Source organism: Elephantulus edwardii, unplaced genomic scaffold, assembly GCF_000299155.1.
Source record: "Elephantulus edwardii isolate Elephantulus edwardi_28Jun2011 unplaced genomic scaffold, EleEdw1.0 scaffold00086, whole genome shotgun sequence".
Taxonomy (NCBI): Eukaryota; Metazoa; Chordata; class Mammalia; order Macroscelidea; family Macroscelididae; genus Elephantulus; species Elephantulus edwardii.
The window spans coordinates 7,130,292-7,145,799 of NW_006399836.1; the positions used below are offsets into that span (position 1 = coordinate 7,130,292).

The 15,508-nt window shown below is 48.3% G+C and overlaps 2 protein-coding genes across 2 annotated transcripts in view; both read left to right on the forward strand.

Annotated features, from left to right (window-relative positions):
• The first annotated feature begins 1,521 nt into the window (after positions 1-1,521).
• On the forward strand, positions 1,522-11,986 carry LOC102852113 (DNA dC->dU-editing enzyme APOBEC-3B-like). The gene is made up of 3 exons (XM_006890199.1): positions 1,522-1,665; positions 3,065-3,329; positions 11,916-11,986. Exons 1-3 carry the CDS (start codon positions 1,522-1,524, stop codon positions 11,984-11,986), a joined length of 480 nt encoding a protein of 159 aa, XP_006890261.1.
• Positions 11,987-12,046: 60 nt separating this feature from the next.
• The window catches only part of APOBEC3H (apolipoprotein B mRNA editing enzyme, catalytic polypeptide-like 3H), a 13,133-nt gene continuing 9,671 nt past the window's right edge, over positions 12,047-15,508 (forward strand). Inside the window, exons 1-3 of the mRNA XM_006890200.1 lie at positions 12,047-12,211; positions 13,982-14,249; positions 14,411-14,544. Of these exons, the coding sequence (XP_006890262.1) occupies positions 12,047-12,211; positions 13,982-14,249; positions 14,411-14,544 (567 nt within the window). The remainder of the gene's footprint in view (positions 12,212-13,981; positions 14,250-14,410; positions 14,545-15,508) is intronic.

Consider the following 15,508-nt stretch of genomic DNA (forward strand, 5'->3'; position numbering starts at 1 on the left):
AAGAAAGAAAGAAAGAAAGAAAGAAAGAAAGAAAGAAAGAAAGAAAGAAAGAAAGAAAGAAAGAAAGAAAGAAAGAAAGAAAGAAACTGGCCCCATGAAGCCATAGGCCTTTATTAGTAGACCTGAGAGGGACACTAAGTGATTGTGCACAGAGAAGGTCAGACTGGTGTGTAGGTAAAGACAGTTTCTTTTTGTAGGGGCTCTTAGGGAGACTTAGAGGGGGTGATAGTTTCCTCAGGAAATTGGAAACAGGGTTCCTATCAATGTGTGATCAGGCCCAGGGCCTTAAAGGGATCTAATTGGGTAGTTGACTTATCAGGAGATGGATATTATCAGATTTCCTCAAGGAAGCTTGGGGTCAGGTCTTGGGAAATTGCACCATTCTTAATCTACCAGGAACATGCCCAAAGTTTGTGAGATGCAGCCATCTTATTATTCCTTTCATTCTGACAGTATTTGTTTCATATATATTTGATACTAGGTGTATATAGGTTTATAAGTGTTACTGATGAGTTGACTCTTTTATCATTAAACAACCTATTTCTTCCTTTCGTATTACAGATTTTTTATTTGAAATCTATTTTGTCTCACATTAGTATGGTCACCTACGCCCTCTTTTGGAAAAAAACAATAGGAGATTAATAAGGCTAAATTATCTCTGCAACAAAAAGAAAAAGTAAAATATTATGTATTAAGTAGGAAAATTATACAAAGTATAAGGGTTTTTTTTTTCTAGGAAGAAAGGATCATCACAGATGACATTAAAAGAAATAGAACAAGAGAATAGTCTAAAAGTATTATATTTTAGGGCATTATTTTTATCATAGGAGTATGCAATGAGGGTTGCAGAGTAGATTATATTTGGGGGTAGAGGGTGGGGTTTGGGGAGGTGCGGGGGGGATTGTGTACCAATGAGGGAGTTTTTCTTTTGCTTTTCAAGGAGAGGAGCAAATGGGGGGGGGAGGGGTTTGTGCAGGGAGAAGGGTGCAACAATGAATGAATGGAATTCTAAAATCTCTGTAGATGTTCATTGAAATGAAAAATGAACAAACTAAATTAAAAAAAAAGAAAAAGAACTAGAACATTTGTGTAAACCCCAGGCATTCAAGTGGATTTTAAAAAGATGGACTAAATTGTGTTACCTGGTTGGAATTCTTCAAGGTCAGATCTGCTCTGAGAGGGCAGTTGTTACTGTATACCATCAAGTCAGAACGGATCCACAGCTGACCCTCCAGAGGGAGTAAATTACATGTGAGGAGATTTCCCATCTTTCTTCAATGGAATAGGTGGTGGGTTTGAACCCAAACCTTTGTATTGGTAATGCAATTCCTTATCACTAAGCCATGAGGGGGAGGGGGAAATGAATATGAATCATTCTTGCACAGAGAGGGAACGTACCTCTCCTGGCAGGACTAGGGACTCCTGACAGAAAAGTAAGGGAGTAAGGGTTGAAGGATAACCGGGGCACCTTGAAAGAATTTCTATACATTGGGTTTTCTCCCTGTCTTTATCTACAGACACATGGATAAAAATACATTCATTTTCAACTTTAAAAATGGCAAGTCAGCGCATAGACGCCAGAAGACTTACCTGTGCTACAAGGTACAGCTGCTGAATAACAACTCCAGGGTCTGGCTGAACATCGAGGGCTTCTTGCATAACGAGGTGATTGTCCCTGAGCAACTCTGGCCAGCAAGGCCATCGTCTATACTTGGGAACATTTATAGTCACTGTACTTTCAGGAGACACCAGTCCTTGGAGAAAGACGTATTTGGAAAGGCAGAGATTCAGTGAAAAATATGAAATAAGATGTGTTGACACCGTGATGGCAGTAACAGGCTTGAACGCGGTGGAGGTTGTGAGGGTGGTAGAGGATAGAGCGAGGCGCCCCCTGCTGTTCACAGGGTCACTATGAGTGGAAGTCAGCTCCACACCACCTAATGTCAACAACAGGGAATGTTAATAAGTAACTGTTTTCCTACTAGTCTCACCAATTTTCTCCAGCCTTTCAACTCTGCAATCCTGTAGGTCTGCTCTGAAGTTGGGTGGAGGTGGGATCTATTTTAGATGATGCTCTGTGATTGTTTTCAGGCAACACATTGCTATCAAGTCACCATACTGTGTTCATCGTCACCCCACACTCTGGGTTCAACCCACCCCCTTCCAGACATGCCCAGGACAGATGGCATCAGGGCTGTAATTGTTAAAATGTTGTTCTTGACTCTAGCCCTTAGCTGCCCTAGAGCCTGGAACCGAACTCACCCTTGTAATACAACTTGCAGTTAAAAAAATAGACAAGGGAACAACAGATTCAGGGATGATGGTCCCTTGTGCTAAGTGCTCGTTCTCAAGGGGCTGATTTGACAGAGTTTATGTCACCTTTGGGCTAAGTACAGATGAGGCCCAGAGTTGAAGCTTGGAGGATGATTGGTGAGTGAGCAGGTCTGGGGTTTGGGCACAGGGTGGAAGGTTGGAGGGTTAGATCCCTCCAGGAAGGAAGCTTGCCCAGCCCCCTGGCATCAGCCTAGTGAATTTGGGGCTCACGTGACTCCTCTCCTCTTCTCTCCTCCAGTTCTTTCTCTATTTCTTGTAGGATCAGAGTCAAGAGAGAGCCTGTGAAGGCACTAGCCTGAAAACAAAAATCAGGGAGGGTCCAGAAAGTCAGTAATCAAGAGGGACAACATTTCAATGCAAGATAAACAGCAATTTACCACTCTATTTTAAAAAAGAAAAAATAAAAGTACAGCCTGGATCAGAACAAGCATTATAAATGGAATTAGGGGAGGAGGAAAGTGTGCGTGAACGAATTAATGAAAGAAACCAATCCCTTTTTAAACCTTCACTAATTTTTAATTATTTTTAAATTAAAAAGAAATGCAATCAGGAAAACCAAAAACCACCCATTTAGGCTGCCTGCAAGGTTTTGTTCCTGCCCGTCCTTTCCTCTGTCCTGTGCTGGAAGCCCCTACCTCATTTGTCTTCTCTTGACGCTGACCCCCCTCCCTGCTCCCAAGGGGCCTAACTCTCCCTTCTTTTCCATGCTCGGCATCATCGTGACCCCCAGCTGCGCCGTCACACAGAGCTGTGCTTCCTGGACCAGATTCCTTCTTGGTCCCTGCACCGGGCAACAGACTGCAGGATCACCTGGTTCCTCTCCTGGAGCCCCTGCCCTAACTGTGCCCGGGAAGTGGCTGCCTTCCTGGAGAACAACAGTCACGTGCATCTACGCATCTTCGCCTCCCGCATCTACAACCGTCTAGAAGGCTATGAGCAGGGGCTGCGCTCACTGTGGGATGCTGGGGCCCAGCTTTTCATCATGAAACACAGAGGTCAGGGTGGAACCAGGGGGAGGGCAGTAACCTAAGACAAGAAGTTGCTACAAAGAACGGGCAACATTTTTGGAAATTTCTGGAGGAGAAACCTCTGGTCTTGCAATGATGGTAGAATCAGGAAAAGATAGGCGTGTAGTGGCAGAGGGCACAGGGGAGGAAATGTGGCCCAGCAGGCCAAGGCAGGGAGGAAGGAAGAGGTGAGAGAAGAACTTGGAGGCTTCCAAACAGAGAAGGTTTGGGGAGACGACGTTCCAGTGGACAAGCGGGAGAGAGTGAAAGGCACAGGCCTGCTGGGAGCTGGTTCTTTCCTCTCAAACCTTTATAGGAACCATAAAGGGGCACAAGCAGCCTGTTGTCACTTTCTCCTGTGGAGAGTCTATTGTTGTTGTTGTTGTGCTCCGTCAAGTCAGAACCGACCCATAGCTGACCCTGCAGTGGATTTTTTTTAGTTTTTTTAAAATTAATTTTAATGAGAGTTTACAGAGACTTAGGGTTTCTAGTCATTCATTGTTGCACTTTTTGTCTTGCCCACCTCCTTCCCCCAATTCACTTTTCTCCTTGAAAAGTAAAAGAAAAACTCTTATATTTTTATACAATCCTTCCCCCCAACTCCACTCCACTATGCAGCCTTCACTCTGGACTCCTGTCATGACAATAATACCCAATCATATGTTGTTGTTGTTGTTATGTGCCATCGAGTCGCCTGCGACTCATAGCGACCCTATGTACAACAGCCCTAAACTCTGCTCTGTCCTGCGCCAATTGCACTGTCTCTGACACTCCCATCCCAATTATCCCAATCACTGAATCAATCCACCTCATAGAGGGCCTTCCTCTCCTGCGCTGTCCCTCCACCCTCCCAAGCATGATGTCCCTCTCTAAGGACCGGTCTCTCCTCACAACATGTCCAAAGTATGTTTGACGGAGCCTCAGAATCCTTACCTCCAAGGAGCCACCCGGTTTAACCCTTTCCAGGACAAATCTGTTTATTTTCCTAGCAGTCCATGGTATTCTCAATACTCTTCTCCAGCACCACAGCTCAAAGGCATCAATTCTCCTTCTATCCTCCTTGGTCATTGTCCAACTCTCTGATGCATAACAGGTGATTGCGAAGACCATAGCCTGTATCAGATGCACCTTAGTCTCCAAAGAGACACCATTGCTCTTCAGCACTTTGGAGAGGTCCCTAACAGCAGACTTTCCCATTGCAATGCTCCTTTTAATTTCCTGGCTGCTGGTGCCAAGACTGTTGACTATGGAGCCAAGCAAGCTAAAGCTGTGTACAATCTCAATCTCTTCACCATCCATCCTGATGCTGCCAATTGGTCCAGTGGTGAGAATCTTTGTCTTCTTGACATTGAGCCTCAATCTATATTGTAGGCTGCAGTCCTTATCCCTTTTAAATTATTCTCTCCCTCATCTGTTGCAATGCAGTATACTGAAAAAACAAGGAATTCATGAAATATTATGCAAAGTGGATGACCCTAGAGGACATTATGCTGAGTGAAATATCTCAATCACAAAAGGACAAATATTGCATAGGGCCACTATTGTAAAACAGGACTGACATTGGGGTTGAGGGAACACAGAGAAGAAGGGGAGGAATGATGTATACTGCATTCCCCCAGTGAATTTTAAGAGCCAGATTGTCCATCCTTCTTCTGGGGAGCAGTGAGTGGATTCAAACCTTGTGCCTTTGAGATGCAGTGCAGCTTCTTATCACTAGGTCACCAGAGCTCCCTAGTGCAATCAAACCACCAAATTTTTGGTTAGCTTCTGAGCACCGTATCACTGCTTCCAGAGTTCTATTGTGATGGTTTGTTTTGTATTATAGATTTTGAAAACTGTTGGGAAAACTTTGTGAACCACAGGGGACAATCATTCCAGCCTTGGCAGAACCTGGATGAGAATTGCCATTTCTGGGCCACTGAGCTTCAGCACATTCGCAGGTAAGGGGCGTCCTCTGGGCCTTGTCCCTTCTCCTCTCTACCACCTTACACACGTCCTGTCTCTGACCACCCTGACCTCATTTGTGGCCCTGCCCTCCCTTCCTCAGCCCCTGGAGCTTTCCTTTCTCCTGTCTCAAGTCTTTCACCCCACTCTCTCCAGTTCTTTCTGCTCCCTGCTACTTGGAGGAGGCTCCTTTCTTCCTCCTGACACCCCAACTCCCAGGGTCTCACAGAGCCCAGGTCTGGCTCCTTCCACTCCATCAATGAACCAAATCTCATTGTTAAACTGAAAGCCAAGTGTTGGGCACGTCTAAGTGGGGAACTCCGGGAACATTAGAGAAACCTCCATAGAGATATAGGGCGTCTTCAGCAAACAGGACCCCTGGGAATGACTGAGAGGCTCAAGTGAGGAAGGACTTGGGGCCCCAGACTGTGTGTCATCTTCGAGAGGATCCCTGCTCTGGCCCTGACACATGCCAGCCATTCTAGAACCTTCTTGCACTCTTTGACCTCACCCTCCCCTCCTCCACTTTGTCCATCATCGACACTGCAACCTTACCTCGCCTTATTCTTGATCCCATTCCCAAAATGCTCCTAGTCTTGTGGCGCTGGGATGGGACAGGGCTTGGGGATGTGGGTGGAGAGTGAGAGAAAGGAAACTTAAATAGCTATGTTACCCTTTAAATAAATTTTTAGAAAAAAAAGTAGAGTTGGGTTAGATGAGACCCGAGATCATTAGACCTTTCTCAGGCTGCAGAAAATGAAGGTGAAAGATTCCCAACTCCTTATCCCCTAGGAATCAGACAGGGTAGAGAGAGGACACCTAGGGTTCCAGGCAAACAGGAAGTGAGAAAGAGAGAGAATAAGTTAACCAGGTTCAGAAGCACCGGGCAGAGTTCCAGAGACAGCCGGCCACTGCCATCCCACAACTGACACCAAGACACAGCCAGCTCTCAGCCTAATAGGCTGTGACTCCAGGTGGGCAGATGCAGATGAAACAGAAGGAAGGTGTTGTGGTTGTTAGATGCTGCCAAGTCCAGTGCGACCCATAGAGACCCTGTGAGCTCTGGTAGCTATCAGAACCCTGTCCTAACTTGTGCCATCTTCACCATCTCTGATGCACTCAAGCCCATTGCTCTCAGTTGAGGGTCTTCCTCTCCTTTGTCATCCCTCCACGATGTCCGTTTCCAAGGAATGAGCTCTCCTAGCAACACACCCAAAGTATGTGAGATGAAGCTTCATCAGATTTGCTTCCAAGCAACACTTTAGCTGCACCTTCTCCAAGACTTACCTGTTTGTTCTTTTGGCAGACCATGGGATATTCAGTGCTCTCCTCCAACACCATAGTTCAAAGGCATCAATTATTCTCTGTCATCCTTAGACATTGTCCAGCTCTTAGATATATAGCAAATGATTGAAAAGATCATGGCCTTAGTCAGGTGCACCTTAGTCCTCAAACTGCCATCATTGCTCCTCAATAATTTGGAGAGGTTCCTGACTAGAGACTTTCTCAGGAAGTCTATTAGTATGTAAGGAAGATGTTTGTATGAACTAAATCTGTAAGATCATGTTAAGGAAAAAAAGTGAAAAAAAAAGATCATGTTAAGAGCATGCTGGGAAGCACACAGCTGCTGCTTCTCCCTTGACCCCTGTCCCCAGTCTCCATTACTATTTGGAAGGTCCCTGGACATGGGCCCAAGGGCAGAAGCAGGGTTCTTCCCAGTTACTCCAAGGCCACCCACCCTCTCTCTACCTCTTCCTTTCCTTCAAGGAGGGAGGCACAGTGGGGACCCAGATGTCTGAGTGCCACGTTGTTTGACCTGCTCATCAAAACTGACATGTCATAGTGGCTAGGCCAGAAGGATCCATCTTCCTAGGGTTACGGACAGAGATGCAGGCCAGTTTCAAGGGCCACACAGACTTCCCTGATGTTCCTTCCAAGTCAGTGAGTGTCCTCTCCCAGTACATGGCCATTCTGCCCAGATTCAGTGGCTCTCAGTGATGTGTCTCCTCCAAGGAGCTCCAGGCCTCAGCAGGGATAGGCTGACCTGTCAAGGCCAGCATGGGATCCGTCTCACTTCCTGTGGGGGTCATCTAGTGCTGCTGACACCCACATCCCTCATGTCGGGGCTGTGAAGAACAGGAATTGCTTTTCTCATGGTTCTGCAGGCTCACAGTTCATATTAAGGTCCTTGTGGGGGACCCGGATGTTTGGGGTACCACTCTCACGGCACCTGCCTCTTCTTTTGTTTGTGTCAGCCTGGGTCTCCAGTCTCAGCTGCTTTTTGTAGAACTGCTGTGTGTGCTGCTCTTCCAGCCCCTCTTTGCTCTCTGCTGCAGGCTCTGCCGTGCTCTGTCTCTCATCCTCCACAGTTAATATCTCAGCTCTCCCAGTTCTGGGCTCCTACCTCTGTCCCCGCCCACACACTAGTCACTCCCCAGACTCTGCCTCTCTGTGTCTTTGGCTATATTCCATCAGCACAGCCTCTTCTTGTTGTTGTTGTTAATGTGCCGTCGAGTCACCTGCGACTCATAGCGACCCTCTGTACAACAGCCCTAAACTCTGCTCTGTCTTGTGCCAATCTCACTGTCTCAGACACACCCACCCCCATTAGCCCAGTCACTGAATCAATCCACCTCATAGAGGGTCTTCCCCTCCTGCGCTGTTCCTCTACCTTCCCAAGCATGATGTCCCTCTCCAAGGACTGGTCCCTCCTTGAAACATGCCCAGAGTATATCGGACAAAACTTCAGAACCCTTGCCTCCACGGAGCAGCCTGGTTTCACCCTCTCCAGGATGAATCTGTTCATTCTCTTAGCAGTCCACAGTATATTCAATACTCTTCTCCAGCACCACAGCTCAAAGGCATCAATTCTCCTTCTGTCCTCCCTAGTCATTGTCCAGCTCGCTGATGCACAGCAAGTGATTGCAAAGACCATCGTTTGTATCAGTGCACCTTAGTCTCCAGAGTTACACCATTGCTCTTCAGTACTTTGGAGAGGTCCCTAACAGCAGACCTTCCCATCGCAATATGTCTTTTAATTTCCTGGCTGCTGGTGCCAAGAGTGTTGACTGTGGAGACAAGCAAACTAAAGCTGTGAACAATCTCAACCTCTTCAACATTCATCCTGATGCTGCCAATTGGCCCAGTGGTGAGAATCGTTGTCTTCTTGATATTGAGCCTCAATCCATATTAGAGGCTGCAGTCTTTGACCCCCTGCGTCTTCATAAAGCTCTGTGTCCATGCTCAGGTGGACCTTAGATGAAAGGTCACTGGGACATGTTTATACAGAGCTTCTGCTGAATTCACTGAGTCATGACAATTTTAAAAACCACAGACAGTAACCCAGCACCATCCTACGCCAACCGCAAGACCACACTCGAGTCTCGAGTCTGTCATTGCAGTAATGCATCTTACTGATGTCTCCTATGTACTCTCTGAGCCTCCGCTTCATCAAACACAATGTCCACCTCCCCACATTGGGCCCTCCTCATGTCAAGTCCAGAGAGAACACATCAGACCCTGGTCTGGCAGTGATTTTTCATTTCTCCTTGGGATACTTTTCAGAAATACATCATCAAGCCTTTCTCTTTAGTCTCAGCCTGGAAGCCCACTAAAATCTGTCCACTATAAGTAACCCCAGTTGCGAATGGAAATGACCTTTACACAGCTTTTGTCATCATAAGCACAAGCCACTGCAGGGCATCAACTGACAGAATATGGGCTAAGTCATTCAGATAGGGGCATTGTCAATAATTTACAATATGTCAGCCTAGAGAGTTCTCGTTTGCCAGACACGGGAGTTTCCCAGAGCATGGGGCTCCCACTGTTCAAGCAAATGGAGATGGCTGGTCAACCTATGCTGTAACTGGGTGCTTTCCTCTTGATCCACTCCCCAAGTGTAGCCAGTTGTCTTAATGGAAAGCCTACTATCAATTATTTCATCTTGCTTGGATCCACAATCAACAACCTTAGTACCAGCAGTCAGGAAATGTATTGCACTGGGCAAGTGTGCTGTCAGGAACCTCTCCAAAGTACTGAGGAGCAATGATGCCAGTTTGAAGACTGAGGTGCACCTGATTCAGGCTATGGTCTGCTCAATCGCCTGTCATGCATCTAAGAGCTGGACAATGAATAAGGATGACAGAAGAAGAATTGGTGTGTTTGAGTCATGGTGCTGGGGAAGAGTACTTAATATCCCATGGACTGCCAAAAGAATAAACAAGTGCAACTTTCAGCTATATAGTAGATTGGTTTATAAAAGAAATAGTATTACCTATGAGTATATACTTCCTTAAATAAATGATTATAACAGGTTTTGAAGCAAGAGTGGCATCTACTTCCTAAACCACATGCTTATGGAAACTTTATGAACTTGGAGAAGCAATGATAGTTATAGAAAGGCATTAGGTCTTTTGTTCATAGAGTCGTTATGAGTCATGTTTGACTCAACGATAATCAACAACAACATATGAGAATAATGCTCAACAGTTACCCAAATGAAAAGACAAGAAGGTACAGGGAAGGGAACCTGTTGTTGTTGTTATGTGCCATCAAGTCGCTTGCGACTCATAGCGATCCTATGTACAACATCCCTAAACTCTGCTCTGTCCTGTGCCAATCTCTGATACACCCATCCTGATCACCCCAGTCACTGAATCAATCCACCTCATAGAGGGCCTTCCCCTTCTGCGCTGTCCCTCCACCCTACCAGCATGATGTCCCTCTCCAAGGACCTGTCCCTCCTTGTAACATGTCCAAAGTATGTTAGATGGAGCCTTAGAATCCGTGCCTCCAAGGAGCAGCCCAGTTTGACCCTTTCCAGGACAAATCTGTTTGTTTTCCTAGCAGTCCATGGTACCCTCAATACCTCTACTCCAGCACCACAGCTCAAAGGCATCAATTCTCCTTCTATCCTCCTTCGTCAATGTCCAAGTCTCTGATGCATAAAAAGCAATAGCAAAGACCATGTCCTGTATCAGGTGCACCTTAGTCTCCGAAGAGACGCCATTGCTCTTCAGTACTGTGGAGAGGTCCCTAACAGCAGACTTTCCCATGGCAATTCATCTTCCAATTTCCTGGCTGCTGGTGCTGAGAGTGTTGACTGTGGAGCCAAGCAAACTGAAGCTGTGAACAATCTCAATCTCTTCACCATCCATCCTGATGCTGCCAATTGGTCCAGTGATGAGAAGGGAACCTAGATCAATGAAAATAGAACAAACAGAATGGAAATAATGAGAACGTTAACACATTGTAAAAAATATCATGAATGGCATGAAAATTTTAAAAAGTGTTAAAGGAGAATCTGTTTTGCTGAATAAACTTTATCTAAAATAATAATAATAAAAAGAATAAACAGGTATGTCTTGGAACAGGTTCAGCCTTTGCAATCACTTGTTATGCATCAGAGAGTTGGACAATGACTAGGGAGGACAGAAGGAGAATTGATGCCTTTGATCTGTGGTGCTGGAGAAGAGTATTGAATGTTCCACGGACTGCCAAGAAAACAAACAGATTCATCCTGGAGAGGGTTAAACCAGGTGGCTCCTTGGAGGCAAGGATTCTGGGGCTTCGTCTGACATACTTTGGACATGTTGCCAGGAGGGATGGGTCCTTGGAGAGGGACATCATGCTTGGGAGGGTGGAGGGACAGCGCAAGAGGGGAAGGCCCTCTATGAGGTGGATTGATTCAGTGACTGGGGTAATCGGGATGGGAGTGTCAGACACGGTGCGATTGGCACAGGACAGAGCACGGTTTAGGGCTGTTGTACATAGGGTCACTATGAGTCGCAAACGACTCGACGGCACATAACAACAACAACATGGTGGTGCTCCATCAAGGCAAAGATGGAGAAGCTTCATCTTCCATCTACTGGACATGGAGCAAGGCGAGGCTATTCCTTGAAAAGGGCCATCATGCTTGGAAAGATGAAGGAAGGGTCAGCGAAGGAGAGGAGGACCCGCAAAGAGACGGATGGACACAGTGACATTAGCAATGAGTTCTAGAGTATCAGAGGTGATGAGAATGGCCCAGGGTGGGGCAGCGTGCAGGTCAGCTGCTCCTAGGGGGTCACTGAATCGTACTTGACTCCATGGCAAAGAAGAAGAAAGAAGAAGAGGGGAGGAGGAAGAGGAGGAGGAGGAGGAGACGAACAAGAGGAAGAACAAGAACTAGAACAAGAACAAGAAAGCAGCTCTAGCAGCCTAGTGGTAAGAAGTTGTGCTGCAATGTCAAAGACATTTGGTTTGAACCCACCAGTGGTTCAGTGAGAGAAGGATTGGCAAACTCCTCCTGAGCAATGAATTGCCTCTGGAACCAGAAGGAGGGTCAGCTAGTCAGTTCCCACTGGATGGTGCACAATAACAAACAACTCAGAGAGGGGCCACCATTCAGAGTTGCCACCACCCCACCCACTCACTCTTCAGCTATCTTCACTCACATCCTCCAGGAGTTTTACTAAGCAGAGTTGTGGGTGTTAGAAACAAAATGAGTGGGTTTTGCTTCTTAGCACCCCGGATGTTAGAAATTGTTTTTCAAGGTGGCATTTCAATGTCTCTAGAAACAGGCTGGGGGTACATCCCTATTACCCAGGCCAGCACCCTGTTGCTATTTTTCCTCCAACCCCATTCCAGGGGTCCCAGCCAATGAGGAATGCTGGGACCCCCTGGACCTTTCCCAGGGACCAGGAGTGACAGGAGCTTAGAGTGACCCCAGAGGACAGTCTCTGAGTCTGATTTTCTCCTTCTTCTTACACAGAAACACAATGATCCTGCTAACACCTGAGAGATTCTACTCACAATTTAACAACCGGGAGCGGCAGCTCAAGCAGTCCTACTGTGTGAGGGACTTCTACTTGTGCTACGAGGTGGACGGCCCCCAGCTGATTCGAGGCTGCTTGCGGGTGCCAGGCGGGCCCTCTGGGCACAGGGTGAGCAGGGCTGAGTGCAAGGCCTTTGCAGGAAGCAGGCATGGGAGAGCCCATGACAACTTGTTCTGCATTTGCTTACCTTGCTTCCTGCTGCTGCAGTGACTTTACAGCCTGGCGGCCCTGGAACTCCCCACACTCCTTTCCAGTCCTGGGCCTCTGCAGATGCTGTTTCCTCCAGGAGAATGCTCTGTCTGGTGCTCCAGTCGTGCACTTCTTCTTCTTCAGTTCTCAGCCAATCCAGACCTTAGGAGGCCGCCTGGCCAGGTCCTGGCTGGACACAGGCTCAGCCAGCACCTGTCGTGGTCACAGGGCTCAATTGCACTAGTGAGAGGAGTTGTGGGTTCAGTGTCTGCCCCCTGTGTTGCCTCCTTTGTCTTCCCCAGGACAGAGGGAGTGAAAGAAGGGGCAGAGGGAGTGAAGGAAGGGCTAGATTCCGAGGCCTTCCAGGGACCACCGTGACTTCCAGGTGCCTGAGCACATGAAGGACTTTGAGAGGCACCTCCAATGACACCCTCACAAGTGTGGCTGGGAGGAGGCATCAAGTTTACAGAGGTTCAGGGCCCAGAGAAGGGGCAACCTAGCTCCCTCCCAACGTGTCTGGTCACCTGTCAGCCTCCTTTCTCTAAAGCAAACACAACCCTGAAAACTCAGAGGCAGGAAGGAGGGCTGGGACTGCTCCCACGGAACCTACCATTCTGGTTTTCCGAAGTCATGTGGCCTCGGTGGTCCCTCCGCACTTATTTTCCCTGCCTGTCACTCTTGCATAAACCTTTAAACACCCCTGACTTTGCTGCCCCTCCCCACCCCCAGCCTTTGAGTGTCCTCCCATGGCCAACAGTTCCACAAGCAGCGGCTGGGGGCGCCCTGTGCCAAGCCCAACCTTGCAAGCTGGGGTACCTCTGCCTCTCCTGCTGATACCTTGCCTAAGCAGGGGGGTTATTACCTCCCTATTGAGGTAATAACAGATGAGGAAACTGAGGCTCTGGCTATCCCAACTCTGAGCCTCCTCTGTAAAATGCTTGCAAAAGTATAGTCACTCCTGGTGCCCCCCACAACCTTCCTGATACAGAGCTGGTGCTCAGCTAAGACCCCACTCTCCCCCCTCATCCCACCCCCAGGCCTTACCCTGTTCTTCCCTCCTTCCCTTTCCCATATCAACTGGTGGGACAGCTTCTGGCATCACAGCCACACCTAAGTCACACAGTACAACCAATGGTGGAGGTCCCCACCCTCAGGCCAAACCCAACACACACACACACACACACACACACACACGCTTATGAGCGGATTCCAGCGCGGCTGCCCCAGGCGCTCCAGAGAGAACCGCGCCTCAGGACCATCTCACAGAAGCAGAGCTCCAGAACGTCCTTCCCAGGTGGCCCTGGGTGGATGCAAACTGCTGACCTTTCCACTAGCAGTGAGCAGTGAGCTGGGTCACATGGGGACCTCCCCTTCCTTAGCACATGGCTGTTGCCAGCGTCCAGCACTGAATGCCCACTGCAAGACCCCCACCCTCTCCCGCCCGCCCCCCCCCCTTCTGCCTGGTACCTGCTCCTCAGAACCTCCAGGTGGGACATCTCTGGTGAGTCCTGGACAAGTGTCCACAGCGCCCTCTGGAGTCTCAGAGCTGTGCATGCCAAGTGTTGAATTGATGGACAGCTCAGCTGAGTGCAGAAGCCCCTCTCCCTGTCCCCTCCTTGGTCCACCCCCTGAACTCTGCCCTCTAACCCTTCTATCTGTCTTTCTCTTTTTCTCTTGAACCCTCCCCAGAAAGACGACCATGTGGAACTGCGCTTTATTGAAGAGATTGCTTCCATGGGACTGGACCCAGACCAGAGCTACCAGATCACCTGTTACCTCACGTGGAGCCCCTGCCCGGGCTGTGCCTGGAGACTGGTGGACCTCCTTGGGGACTACCCCAACCTGAAGCTACACATCTGCACCTCCCGCCTCTACTTCCACTGGCGCAAGGACCATATTGAAGGGCTGCGGCATCTCTGGATGTCCAACGTCTTCGTCACCGTCATGACCAGAGATGGTAGGTGCTGTCTGGGGGAGACTGACAGGAATGGATGGGAAGGTCAATGGCCCAGCTGTGGTCCAGGGTCTGGTATACTTGGAAGAGAAGATTCTGGGGAAGAAACAAGGCCCAAAGAGAAGAAGTGGGGAGACCTGACGGTGTCCCTTCTTCCACCTCAGACTTTGATCACTGCTGGGAATACTTCGTGGACAACCAGGGAAAAGCGTTTGAACCCTGGGAGAAGCTGGATTTACATACTGAGCGCACAAAACGAAGGCTTCGCAGCATCCTGGGGGAGAGAAATTCCCCTGCTGTATGTCTCCCCACCCCCCACACCCCCGCACCCATCAGACTCCCCAGTTTCAGCCCCTCAGCCCCCTCTCCTGCCACTGTTCACACAGACACCTTCCTTACCCACCACACACATACATTCACAAACGTATATGCACTAAACACCAATATAGACTACACACCTACACACACACACCACAGAAACATACCTACGTACACCGAAGGATGACAGAAGAATCGCTGCCTTTGAGCTGTGGTGTTGGAGAAGAGTACTGAGCATCCCATGGACGGTCAAGAGAACAGACAGGGATGCCTTGCAGAAGGTGCGGCCAGAGTGCTCCTTAGAAGCAAAGGTGACAGAGCTTTGTCTCACACTGTGGGTATGTTGCTAGGAGAGGTTATTCCTTGGAGAAAGGCATCATGCTTCGGAAGGTAGAAGCACAGAGAAAGAAAGACTCAACCAGGTGGGGTGACACAGTGACTTGCAGCAATGGGCTCAGTGTGTCAGACACTGTGAGGACAGCACAGGATAGGACAGGGTTCAGATCTGTTGCTCACAGGGCCGCTGTGCGTAGTACTCAACTGACAGTCAACAGCAACAACAGCAAACACACACACACACACCCCTCACACTTCACACCTCACACACAGCACAGGTGTTTGTTTATATGCACAGTCCTCAAATATACATACAATACACAGGGAGCTCTGGTGGCCTAGTGGTAAGGAGTTGCACTGTCAACCCAAAGACACATGGTTCAAATCCACCAGCTGCTCCAAAGGAAAAAGATGGACAGTCTCCTATTCTGTGATTTACTGTCTCTGAAAACCCAGCTGAGGGCCCTCTTTGGGTTGGTCCTGATTTATTGGTACACAATAACATAGAGCAGCAGACACACGCCAACATACACACAGCACATCTAAACACGCCACACATAAACATCACTTATAGACAGTATATCCAACACACACACACACACACACAC

Coding starts and splice junctions, on each gene's coding strand:
- LOC102852113 (XM_006890199.1), top strand. CDS start 1,522: ATGGATAAAAATACATTCATTTTCAACTTTAAAAATGGCAAGTCAGCG. Junction 1,666..3,064: donor AGGGCTTCTTGCATAACGAG/GTGATTGTCCCT, acceptor CGTGACCCCCAG/CTGCGCCGTCACACAGAGCT. Junction 3,330..11,915: donor TTTCATCATGAAACACAGAG/GTCAGGGTGGAA, acceptor ACCCCATTCCAG/GGGTCCCAGCCAATGAGGAA.